Source organism: Coregonus lavaretus, assembly GCF_964263955.1.
Source record: "Coregonus lavaretus genome assembly, chromosome: 3".
NCBI classification, from domain to species: Eukaryota; Metazoa; Chordata; class Actinopteri; order Salmoniformes; family Salmonidae; genus Coregonus; species Coregonus lavaretus.
Genome location: NC_139990.1, coordinates 64,031,709 through 64,045,482, shown reverse-complemented (window position 1 = coordinate 64,045,482; position 13,774 = coordinate 64,031,709). Strand labels below are relative to the sequence as shown.

Below are 13,774 nucleotides of genomic sequence, written 5' to 3'. Positions count from 1 at the left end.
TGAATTGAAACAATAACTATTGATGACATCGCAAATGCTATATAGGCCTAAATATTGATGATATATGACTTAGAAAGTATGGTTACATTAAATTTTCTCTGTTAAACCTACCCTTTGGAATGACTTTGATAGCAACAGGGAATCTATTTAGTTATTAAGAGATCTCTCAATATTCATTCTCACGATAGCACATTGGTAGTAGTCAGCAGGGGCGGTGTGTTCATTAGGGCGATATGGGCGACACACTGCCAAACGGGAAAAGGAAGGGATTTTTTTTCTAATCAATTATATCACGGCAACAGTAGTTATCAGTGTTCTAATCTCGACGTCTGATCTGCCACTAAATGTCCAATCAGGCTAAAGTCGTGCTTCAAATGGCCCCGCCCCTTTTGGGGCGATTTCAGTCAGGTTGAAAATCGCCCCAGAAGTCTCTCATAGACTCTCATGTAAAATCTTATTTCAAATATCAGAGTTTTCAATACAATCTCTATGGGTTCCGGGAGGGCTTGCACTTACGCGCTTTCGTCATACGTAACATAACCATGAACGTAACTAAGAAAAGAGCGGGTAGCAGCGTCAATCAATTCACGTACTACTGTCAAGATGGCTAGCGTTCAGTGCAACTCGATTGTCTCTTTGAAAGAAGTTCCTTTTTGTCGGCGAACAAATCAAGATAAATTGGCAACGAAACAATTAGGACCTCCCAGACCAAATGTAATAATTCAACAGGTTTCTACTAAAGGGGGAAAGTCCTACACCCGAGGATTTTCCAAAAATTGGTACGAACGAAAAACCTGGCTAGCAGGCTGCGATGTAGCTAATGCAGTCTTCTGCTACCCCTGCTTACTCTTTCACCCTGAAGGCGGCACGGCAGACAGCACCGCTTGGACAGCGACTGGTGTAACGGACATGCACCATCTTTCAGAAAAGATTAAGAAACATGAGCTGTCAAAGACCCACATGGATAGCTGTTTGAGATTGTCTGCTTTGGGGAGAGTGAACATTGCCACTCAACTGGATGAGGGATACAGGCTAGCTGTCCGCCGCCACAACGATGAGGTTAGCAAGAACCGCCACATCCTCAGCCGGCTAATCCAGTGTGTGAAGTTTTGCGGAGTGTTTGAGTTAGCTTTGCGAGGCAAAGATGAAACTGAGGGCTCCACCAACCCTGGTATTTTTCTTGGACTTGTCAACTTTGTGGCACAATTAGATGAGGTGTTTTATGGAAATGCATATTGTTTATGCAGTGTTGAGGAATGTGAAAGAACACCCTTGATTATTTTTACTGTGATAACTTATTTTGCTTTTGTAAGCCAACACTTTTGAGATCAGTCAATAAATGCTTCTGGTATTGACTTATATGCTGCCCCTGTCTTCATGTTGTTGCTGGACATATCTTTTTTAAAATGTGTGTAGGTCACCTAAATCATCAGAAAAATTGCCCCCCCTGAGAATTTTTTCAGGAGCCGCCACTGGTAGTCAGTGACAAATATAAGCAGGGCTTAGTTATAATCTTGGATGGGAGACCAAATTAATAGCTGTACGTAGATCAATTCTCCAGTAGGAGGTGCTGCCCAGCCTATAGTTATTTTTTCTGATAGTGGATATACAGAAACGTTGAAGATCTGACATTGTTTCAAAGGTACAAATTCAACATATTTGTCTATGTTGGAAATTGGTTACCATGATGACATAATCCTGTGGTTGAAATTTCCATGTCACAATACCTTGACAAATTACGTTGAAACAACGTTGAGTCAACCAGTTTGTGCCCACTGGGGTGTAGGATCTTAATTTGACCAGTTCCGTCTGAGGAATAAAATAATCCTGCAGCAGGAGGATTTCATTATTCAAAGAAAAGTGATGATTTCTAAAGGGAAATTGGTTGTGATATGCTACAGTAGGCTATAGTTTAGGTGTGGCCTACGGCTGCATTTCAGATACACTTGTATGTAGTGGAGACCAATATCAATCTTGTCTTATTAAGCTATATAAAACGATGGTTGTTAATGTGTACGGCTGCATTTCCTTTTAAATGTTTGTACATTTGACTGTTGCAGTCGTAGGATCTACAGTAGTAGGACGTTTATTCTGACTGGTGCTTTAGCATTTGATCGAGCGAGAGAGAAGGAAAACTGCACGTTTTCAGTGAATTTATGTTAATCACGAGGCTCATTTGAATGCGGCTGTTGGTTAAGGGCTGTAAGTAAGCATTTCACTGTAATGTCTGCACCTGTTGTATTCGGCGCATGTGACCAATAACATTTGATTTGATTTGATTTGATATTCTCAGCGACAACAGAGTGATCAAATTAAGATACCACACCTGTACATTACATAAGAGACCTAATAACTAAGCAGCTCTCATTATACCATGCCATGAATTGATATTATATTGTGATATCAAAGTTTATGCTCATATTAGCACTCACATATGTTGATGATACAGACATATGACGTTGATGCACCTACAGTATCTGGCTGTGACCCAATCTTGGAGCCTCCAGCTGTATCTCACGTCTCATAACAACCACTATGCCTGAAAAGCACTTTCATTTCTGTTGCTCAACCCTTTTTCTAGTGGACTGTCATTCCAACCCACATTTGTTTTCCCATGGGAGTTGCTCAAATCCGGGATAACAGGTGCTACATCCTCTCTTAAAAGTAACAACTTTTTGTTTGCATAACAATACCTCATTCCAAGTAACTCTACAATACACCGTGGTCATGTGGAATAAAGGATGGTTTATTTTTATATAAACAGCAAACAGTTATTACCTGTAACTTTATTTTCATGTGTTTGTCAAAGGCCAGTTTTTTGTTACTATAGGCTGCTTAGTCATAGTAAATTACTGTATAATCTTTCTAAATTGCCTGCAAATGAAATACCAGTGAAGTGAGTGGCAAACAATAATCCAAAAACTGGACTACTGTGCCAATCAGGGTGTAGTGTGAAATCCACACACCTCTCATCATGACATGAAAGACTCTTCCAGTTGTCCCTCACCCAACCATATTCAGGACAATCATATTATAGACCAAGGACATCATGTATTATACAAAAAGGTGTCCATTTATTGCCCAAACACATCCCTGCATCAATTTTACTCCCCCCCCCCCCCCCTGGCAAAGTGTTGCATTATGTCTTGGATGAGACACTGGGGGGCTTTCCAGTGAACTAAAGTGACATCTTGTGGCAAAGAGGAAACACTATAGCTAGAGGCCAAGGTTAAAAAGATCAAGTGTGGTCAATAGCATTGAGGTAATCTTCTATTTCAACAGCCATTCAACATGATAAGACACAACCGTTTCTGATAACCTTTCATTTGAGGAAATATACTGTACATGCTAATCAAGTCCATACACCTCTCAATATTAGGAAGGTGTTCCTAATGTTTGGTATACTCCTAGTGTATGTAGCCTATTGTCTATTTTTATGTGAACCCTGGGTTGAATTGAAACAATAACTGTTGATGACATCGCAAATGCTATATAGGCCTAAATATTGATGATATATGACTTAGAAAGTATGGTTACATTTAATTTTCTCTGTTAAACCTACCCTTTGGAATGACTTTGATAGCAACAGGGAATCTATTTAGTTATTAAGAGATCTCTCAATATTCATTCTCACGATAGCACATTGGTAGTAGTCAGCAGGGGCGGTGTGTTCATTAGGGCGATATGGGCGACGCACTGCCAAACGGGAAAAGGAAGGGATTTTTTTTCTAATCAATTATATCACGGCAACAGTAGTTATCAGTGTTCTAATCTCGACGTCTGATCTGCCACTAAATGTCCAATCAGGCTAAAGTCGTGCTTCAAATGGCCCCTCCCCTTTTGGGGCGATTTCAGTCAGGTTGAAAATCGCCCCAGAAGTCTCTCATAGACTCTCATGTAAAATCTTATTTCAAATATCAGAGCTTTCAATACAATCTCTATGGGTTCCGGGAGGGCTTGCACTTACGCGCTTTCGTCATACGTAACATAACCATGAACGTAACTAAGAAAAGAGCGGGTAGCAGCGTCAATCAATTCACGTACTACTGTCAAGATGGCTAGCGTTCAGTGCAACTCGATTGTCTCTTTGAAAGAAGTTCCTTTTTGTCGGCGAACAAATCAAGATAAATTGGCAACGAAACAATTAGGACCTCCCAGACCAAATGTAATAATTCAACAGGTTTCTACTAAAGGGGGAAAGTCCTACACCCGAGGATTTTCCAAAAATTGGTACGAACGAAAAACCTGGCTAGCAGGCTGCGATGTAGCTAATGCAGTCTTCTGCTACCCCTGCTTACTCTTTCACCCTGAAGGCGGCACGGCAGACAGCACCGCTTGGACAGCGACTGGTGTAACGGACATGCACCATCTTTCAGAAAAGATTAAGAAACATGAGCTGTCAAAGACCCACATGGATAGCTGTTTGAGATTGTCTGCTTTGGGGAGAGTGAACATTGCCACTCAACTGGATGAGGGATACAGGCTAGCTGTCCGCCGCCACAACGATGAGGTTAGCAAGAACCGCCACATCCTCAGCCGGCTAATCCAGTGTGTGAAGTTTTGCGGAGTGTTTGAGTTAGCTTTGCGAGGCAAAGATGAAACTGAGGGCTCCACCAACCCTGGTATTTTTCTTGGACTTGTCAACTTTGTGGCACAATTAGATGAGGTGTTTTATGGAAATGCATATTGTTTATGCAGTGTTGAGGAATGTGAAAGAACACCCTTGATTATTTTTACTGTGATAACTTATTTTGCTTTTGTAAGCCAACACTTTTGAGATCAGTCAATAAATGCTTCTGGTATTGACTTATATGCTGCCCCTGTCTTCATGTTGTTGCTGGACATATCTTTTTTAAAATGTGTGTAGGTCACCTAAATCATCAGAAAAATTGCCCCCCCTGAGAATTTTTTCAGGAGCCGCCACTGGTAGTCAGTGACAAATATAAGCAGGGCTTAGTTATAATCTTGGATGGGAGACCAAATTAATAACTGTACGTAGATCAATTCTCCAGTAGGAGGTGCTGCCCAGTGTCACACGCTGGCTCTGGGGACTTTATATGTTGAGTCAGGGTGTGTAGATTCCGTGTGTTTATGTGCTGTGTTTGAGTGTCTAGTTGTTCTATGTCTAGGTTGGCCTGAGTGACTCCCAATCAGAGGCAACGAGTGTCAGCTGTTTGCTGGTTGTCTCTGATTGGGAGCCATATTTATACTGTCAGTTTTCCTTTGTGTTTTGGTGGGTTCTTGTTTCTAGTTGGTTGTGTTTAACCGTGAACTGTCACGTTACCGTCTTTTGTTGTTTTCATCACGTTTCGCTAATAAACGAGTATGTTTGCCTGCAACGCTGCGCCTTGGTCCTCATCTATTCCCTACGACGATCGTGACACCCAGCCTATAGTTATTTTTTCTGATAGTGGATATACAGAAACGTTGAAGATCTGACATTGTTTCAAAGGTACAAATTCAACATATTTGTCTATGTTGGAAATTGGTTACCATGATGACATAATCCTGTGGTCGATATTTCCATGTCACAATACCTTGACAAATTACGTTGAAACAACGTTGAGTCAACCAGTTTGTGCCCACTGGGGTGTAGGATCTTAATTTGACCAGTTCCGTCTGAGGAATAAAATTATCCTGCAGCAGGAGGATTTCATTATTCAAAGAAAAGTTATGATTTCTAAAGGGAAATTGGTTGTGATATGCTACAGTAGGCTATAGTTTAGGTGTGGCCTACGGCTGCATTTCAGATACACTTGTATGTAGTGGAGACCAATATCAATCTTGTCTTATTAAGCTATATAAAACGATGGTTGTTAATGTGTATGGCTGCATTTCCTTTTAAATGTTTGTACATTTGACTGTTGCAGTCGTAGGATCTACAGTAGTAGGACATTTATTCTGACTGGTGCTTTAGCATTTGATCGAGCGAGAGAGAAGGAAAACTGCACGTTTTCAGTGAATTTATGTTAATCACGAGGCTCATTTGAATGCGGCGCAGGATATTCTCAGCGACAACAGAGTGATCAAATTAAGATACCACACCTGTACATTACATAAGAGACCTAATAACTAAGCAGCTCTCATTATACCATGCCATGAATTGATATTATATTGTGATATCACAGTTTATGCTCATATTAGCACTCACATATGTTGATGATACAGACATATGACGTTGATGCACCTACAGTATCTGGCTGTGACCCAATCTTGGAGCCTCCAGCTGTATCTCACGTCTCATAACAACCACTATGCCTGAAAAGCAATTTTATTTCTGTTGCTCAACCCTTTTTCTAGTAAACTGTCATTCCAACCCACATTTGTTTTCCCATGGGAGTTGCTTAAATCCGGAAATGACGGGTGCTTAATCCTCTCTTAACAGTAACAAATTATAGACCAAAGACATTATGTCTATCCCCATTATGGAAAAATATGTATATTTATTCCCCAAACACAGCCCTGCATCAATTTTACCCACCCTCTGGCAAAGTGTTGCATTATGTCTTGGATGAGACACTGGGGGGTTTTCCAGTGAACTAAAGTGACATATTGTGGCAAAGAGGAAACACTATAGCTAGAGGCCAAGGTCAGAAATTGTGGTCAATAGCATTGCGGTAATCTTCTATTTCAACAGCCAAAGTTTGAAGTGTGCCATAATGTCTGGAGATTCACTATGCACATAAAGTAATGAGAGAAACAATGCTTATTCCACCCGTTTATTAACATTAAAGTTGTTGAACAGGAATGTTTAGTTGATATGGCTATTAGCTGAGTAAAACCAGACAAAACATCAGCTAAAAATACACTGATCTGTCTGGCACACCTTGTTCACCTGGATGTCATTATCTTAATGACTTTACCATTGTTCTACCTTGTGTGCTTAAATCCCCTACAAAGGCCATATATTTTTTAATGAGGCCTTATTTTCCATTCATAACATTTTACGTGAGATGGAATCTTTCTGAAGTTTCCAATCTGTAGTTTTCAGTTCTATTTTCTTCAAAAATGAACCACAAAACCTGCTGGTAAATGGGTAATGGATGAATGATTTAGGATTTTCACACACTGGATAGTGAACTGTCATTTTTTGATAGGATAGGGGACATCTCAAATTATGTAATATTTGGGAAGTAGGATTCAGGAAGTTAGCTTTGCTTCATCACACTGACGCCTCCTGGTCAGTGTGTTTCCCAGCGTCAGTCAATACCACCCATCACGCCACATACCGTTGAGTCCCTGCAAAACATATCCTCCCCTTTCCGATGGTAATGAGTTAGCATAGTGCGACATCTGACAGCGGGACGATACAGGGAGACCCAAAAAACACTGGGGGGTACCAGGCGGGCTCGTCAACTCCTCCTCAATATGACTGACCGTCCTGACTTCACTACAGATATCCCCTCCTCCTCTATCTCCTCTTCCTCTATCTCCTTCTCTTTCTTCTCTTCAGTGTTAACTGGACTGATTGGTCATATCAGGAAGTGTGTGTGTCACGGTCAGAGCTGAAGCACAAAGACAGTGGGTGAGCTCTGTCTCCCATGGTGTGGATAAAGATACACAGAGGTCCTTTCACTGCTCTGCTCAGCACTGTGACGGAGTGACTCTGAGAGCACTGCAGCTCCAGGGTGTATTTCTACTCCATTACTACGCCTCAATCCAAATGTCCAATAGCTTGCCTTCAATGATAATACATTTACAAGGTTAAAAGAGTTCAAAATGTCACACATTTTAGCTCTGATGTCCCTTACGTGTGCTATTTTGATAACACACAAAAACTGCCTCTGTTTAGGGAACTGCAATTGCTTATCTGTAAAAAGAATATTGCTTACTTTACAGAACTCAGTGGCCTCATTTAAAAATACGAATTGTCTTTTCAAGCAGGCACACTGTTAAAAGAGGCAAGATGCATAGAGGCCATAGAAAGAGGCCATAGCAACTTCAGTGGAGACACAACAAGCAGGTTTTTGTTTGTGGCAAAGTTTGCACACTTGCACGATTGGACACACACACACACACACACACACAATCCTTCAGACCCTGTGTGAATGGCAGTGTAGTGTCCTTGCATAGGCAGTGTTTGCAGGATGTTATCTGTCTCAGTGCCTGCCCCTCATCCCTCGGAGTGGGTTCCCGTTGGAATGCAGAGAGGGGATGGAGGAGTTCCAAAGGGGGAGTGACGAGAGAGAGACAGGGAGAGAGAGAGGAGAGAGAGAGACTACATATACATCCCAACACTAGGAGGCTGGTGTTCAGAGGCACAGCTGGACTGTTGGATAACTGGACTGCACCCCCCTGTATATTTTAGAGGTGAGTTTCTTCCTCTTTTCTTTATCTTGCTCCATTCTGTCTATCTCTCTGGGCAGTTTTGTTTACCCAGATGTTCTATTCTTTGACAAACTGATCTGGTTTGAGAAGTATAGGGTACCTCTGAGACCTACTGTATATGAAAAAATTAGGAACTGGTTTTGAAATATCCACTTTTTGTTGTGCACTGACAAGACAAACAGGTGAAATTCAAGTACAATTTGAGATGTTGGGATAGCATTGTTAACGGATGTGGTCTTGTTGGTGTCTCATGACTCAAGGATGTGGTCTCCATAAGAGCTCTATAGGCTGGTTTCTTCCTCTTAATTGTACCCTTGGATTACCATTCTCACAGTCAACTATTTTTGTTTTACAAGTGAAGCCTTGACATATCCTAAACTAGGACAATTTCTCAGTAAGTATTTTCCTTCACTATTCTTTTTTATTAGAATGCCTTCAGTTCAATGTGGTGATGAGTCACAAGTGAATTCTACAAAATACTTCAAAATTCCAATTATGTAATGTACTCTTAACACCATTTTTTTGACATTGTGTAACTTAAAAATGGGATAGCAATAACTGGTGATGTTAGCTTATTTAATAGGACTAACCTAACTAGTACAGTGGTAGTCCTTGGGAAAGCATGTAAAATGACACCATTCATCTTGCCATGCAGCAATTACTGGTAAGCCCATGGTCTATGGGTGTAGATATGAATCTGTATTTTGTGTTTTTCATTCAAATTAAAATGACTGATGCTACATTGTACATGGAGTTGCTGTGAATTCAATGACCCAATTGCATTTCAATTAACTGACATTTTAGTGTGTGGGAGAAAAGTGTGTTTTTAATTACAGAACAAGTGCAATGGTGTTTTTTTCCCCTTAGATCTGGGTGTGCCTTTTTCTGTAGTGGATATTGTCTCAGGGGAATTAGATATGTGTGAGTTCATCTCTCGTGTGTATTTTACATTGAAAATCATATGTTCACAAAGTAAATCCCCTTTTTCCCAGGTTGTGGACATCTGTGTTTGCTTTGGGTCCTGGCTATTGTTAGGCTTGTGAATTCAACTCCAAAAAGCCAGCACTGCAGTGTTGCGCAACTCTACACGTCATAAAGCGAGAGTACACACACAGCTTTTGATGTTTGCTCTGAATCGCCAAAAACATTCAGTATGTTTATTTTAATGCATGGTTTGAAGTGAGTCAGTGCAACTGAAGCTGTGATCGAGTCCTGTCATAAACCTGTCATAAACCTGAGACTCTGGGTGTGGCATGAAACTAGACTCATGCATGTCCCAACATGTTCTCCATTTGTTTCATTGCTGAGAGTAGCTTGTTCTATTTCACTCCAACTCTCTGATGTAATCTGTGTTAGATGCTGTTGGTGTTTTCTGTGTTAGATACGATCAGTGGTGGAAAAAGTACCCAATTGTCATACTTGAGTAAAAGTAAAGATACCTTAATAGAAAATGACTCAAGCAAAAGTGAGTCACCCAGTAAAATACTACTTGAGTAAAAGTCTAAAAAAAATTGGTTTTAAATATACTTAAGTATCAAAAGTAAATGTAATTGTTAAAATATACTTAAGTATCAAAATAAAAGTATAAATCATTTCTAATTCCTTATATTAAGCAAGCCAGATGGCACCATTTTCTTGTTTTTAAAATTTACAGATAGCCAGGGGCACACTCCAACACTCAGACATCATTTACAAATGAAGCATGTGTGTTTAGTGAGTCCACCAGATCAGAGGCAGTAGGGGTGACCAGGGATGTTCTCTTGATAAGGGCGTGAATTTGACAATTTTCCTGTCCTGTTAAGCATTCAAAATGTAACTAATACTTTTGGGTGTCAGGGAAAATTATGGAGTAAAAAGTTCATTATTTTCTTTAGGAATGTAGTAAAATAAAAGTAAAAGTTGTCAAAAATATAAATAGTAAAGTAAAGTACAGATAAGTTTGCCGATGACACAACAGTGGTAGGCCTGATCACCGACAACGACCAGACAGCCTATAGGGAGGAGGTCAGAGACCTGGCCATGTGGTGCCAGGACAACAACCTCTCCCTCAACATGATCAAGACAAAGGAGATGATTGTGGACTACAGGAAAAAGAAGAGGACCTAGCACGTCCCCATTCTAATCGACGGGGCTGTAGTGGAGCAGGTTGAGAGCTTCAAGTTCCTTGGTGTCCACATCACCAACAAACTAACATGGTCCAAACACACCAAGACAAAACCTATTCCCCCTAACGAGACTGAAAAGATTTGGCATGGGTCCGAGAGCATCCTGACTGGTTGCATCGCTGCCTGGTATAGCAACTGCTCGGCCTCCGACCACAAGGCACTACAGAGGGTAATGCGTACGGCCCAGTACATCACTGGGGCCAAGCTTCCTGCCATCCAGGACCTCTATACCAGGCGGTGTCAGAGGAAGGCCCTAAAAATTGTCAAAGACTCCAGCCACCCTAGTCATAGACTGTTCTCTCTGCTACCGCACGGCAAGCGGTACCGGAGCGCCAAGTCTAGGTCCAAGAGGCTTCTAAACAGCTTCTACCCCCAAGCCATAAGACTCCTGAACATCTAATCAAATGGCTACCCAGACTATCTGCATTTCACTGTAAGGTCTACACCTGTTATATTCAGCGCATGTGACAAATAACATTTGATTTGATTTGATTTGATACCCCAAAAAACTACTTAAGTAGTACTTTAAAGTATTTTTACTTAAGTGCTTTACACCACTGGATACGATGATGATCGAGTCATCTCCAACACAAACTTCTTCAAACTAATAGCTAGCTAATCCTTAGAAATAAAAAAATACACAAAGTCTGACGTTGCTGCCTTAACATTATTTCACCTCAACAAACCTTTACAAGAGTTTTATGTTTTTTTCCTCTTTCTCTTTCAGACATCAACATAGTCAAAGATTCTTTGAAGACCAAGTTGGACATTGTTAGTTTGTGATAGAGCCCTCAAAATGACCAGTGTGGCAGAATGGCTCGTGCAGAACAGGGGCAAGATCGAGAAAGGGGTGGAGATCATGGGACAGGCCTCCGCAGTCCTGGCAGCCACTGTGGGCCAGCTCCATCCCGTCCTGGAGGCCGTGTTCGTAGCCTCCTCTGAGATCCTCAGCAACCCGGAAGGGCAGGACGCCCGCTACCTGACTGAGCAGTTCAGCATGGTCAACCAGAAACTGGAAGGCATCCAGGCTGAGATCGACCAAATCGCCCTGGAGCTGCAGAGGACCTCCTTGAATAAGCAGAACTTTGACCGTGAGGCACAAATGCTCAGCCAGTACGAAAAGTTCCAGGACTTTGTCAACGCCAAGCCCAAGTTCAAAGAGAAGAAGATGGAGAAGTTCCTCAGCCATTATGAGAACACGGACACAGACTTGAACCTGGACGCCCTCTATAATGCTGTTACTGGGGACAATACCTCAGGTGACCCCATGCTGGAGACAGTGGTTTCCACAGAGCAAAGGAGTAGAAGGGCGGTAGAAGATTTCTGTGCCAGGCTTAAGAAGCTCTTTGTGGTGGGCATCATTGCTGTCATGGGTTACGCCAGCCTCAAGGAAGGGGTTGTGGGGGATGAGATGGTGAAGAAGTGGCAGGAGCGTATGGAAGATGTTGAGAACCGCATGAAAGCAGCGGTGGACGATTGCACTGAAAACTTTGCTGATCAAGCCAAACTGGACATGGAACACCAGCTTCAGGAGAAACCTGGAAGTGTTGACCTTGACTTCACCAAATCCATATTGGACACCCTTGTTAAGAAATATGACTGGGTGAGCTGGTGTGTCATGGTCTTCAATGACAAGGAGCGCATTTTCTTTTTCAACTGGCTAGCTGGAAAGAAGTACCATGGAAGTAGAGGAGGAGCTAATTACTTTGATGTGTTGACCAAGAACAACATCAAAGTGGTGATCTCTTTCAGTGTTCAGCCTAAGCCTATCAACAAGGGTCAGATCCAGCAAGAGATTGAGGGGCAGAAACTGAAAGGGAACATGATAGATGTGTCTCAGGCCCTCAGCAGAAGTCTCCCCAACTGCTTGGTGCATGCTGTCAGCCACTATAAGGAAGTGGTGGAGACCAACAACTTCCAAGAGGAGTGTTACTACTACGGAAAACACAAAAAAGCGTACCTATGCGTTCATCCTCAGTAGCCTTTTGTTACACAGTGCAATGGAAAATAGAGTAGTTATAATGGGGAAAACTACAAATACAATTCATGAATGTTTATATCTGAGTTTAGATATGTTTTTATTGATATATCAAACCTAGCTGATGCTTTAGCTATTGATTTTGGGAAATGTAATCTCTTGTTACAGACTGCAAAATGTTTATTTGTTTATCGGCCTTGTAGATTTTTGTGTAGTTTGTGATAATTTAAACCAGGGGTGTCAAACACACGGCCCACGAGGGCCAGATTCTTTTGGGGAAAAAGCAATGTATAGTGGACTGTCTTTTGTAAAATTTCACAGCAAAGAAATATATCAAATTTTCAGTACGGCCCCTCGACCTCGTTGAAGACCGAATGAGGCCCCCTGGGCAAAATTTGTTTGACACCCCTGGTTTAAACTATTAGGATTTTTATATGTGTATAAATGGACATATATGAGACATTTTCTGTCAGGCTGTGGGTATCTACTCAATAACAGTGACAACGTATGAGAACTTGGTACTTCCTCTTACCAAATAGAAAAGTAAGATACCTTATTTTACCTGCATTCCAGTATTTAATGATGACCATACTGTAAATTAGCGCATCAGCCAGTGTAATAATATGTGTTATGTAAGCTTACTGCAAAAAACTATTTCTCCTCATCAATGTACTGAGGACTTACTCAAGCTCCTTTTGAAAATGCAGTTGATAGATGCAGCACACTGTCCAAATCTATAGCCTGTTACAAGAGCCTTACAACATTACATCTCTGTCTATATTCACAATTTTATATCCTTCATACAGCTATAATTTCTCATTTTTATGGTCTTCTTTATTCATAATAAACCACAATAAAAAGGACATTGTTATCACTGGTCATCATTCTGAAATAGTAAATTAGGACTTGTATGTTATATTTCTATCTGCAGCTGAGGAAATGTGTCTAATTGTCATGATAACATAATTTTAGAGGGTACTGTATGTTAAAACGTTTAAGCAGTGGTACATGTAGTCATAAACATTGATACTGATAATATGTGACAGTTAATGTACATTGCTCCCTAAACAATCACCAGATCACGCAATCGAAATACAATTATTCATCAGCAAATGGTATAATAGTCTTGGTAAAATACTTTTGTCAGTTATTTGTCAAAGGAGTGTAATTTAGTAGTTTCCATGTTGACCAGGTAAATATGCTATCATTTGTTCAAGAACTTGTCTAACCACCACCCAAGTTTAGCTCTCTTTCGATGGGTGTGTCACTTTAACTGTAATATGAGAACCATATGACCAATAGG

General features: G+C 41.0%; 2 protein-coding genes across 2 annotated transcripts in view; both read left to right on the top strand.

Moving 5' to 3' along the window:
- Positions 1-8,254: 8,254 nt before the first annotated feature.
- On the top strand, positions 8,255-13,323 carry LOC311126953 (protein rapunzel-like). Its single transcript, XM_084158677.1, has 2 exons — positions 8,255-8,310; positions 11,221-13,323. The coding sequence occupies exon 2, from the start codon at positions 11,290-11,292 to the stop codon at positions 12,472-12,474; it is 1,185 nt and encodes a 394-aa protein (XP_084014803.1). The 5' UTR covers positions 8,255-8,310; positions 11,221-11,289; the 3' UTR covers positions 12,475-13,323.
- A 396-nt stretch (positions 13,324-13,719) lies between these two features.
- The window catches only part of LOC311126955 (protein rapunzel-like), a 13,336-nt gene continuing 13,281 nt past the window's right edge, over positions 13,720-13,774 (top strand). Inside the window, exon 1 of the mRNA XM_084158679.1 lies at positions 13,720-13,774. This exon is cut by the window's right edge and continues 62 nt beyond it. The gene's annotated coding sequence lies outside the window, so the exon portion shown is untranslated.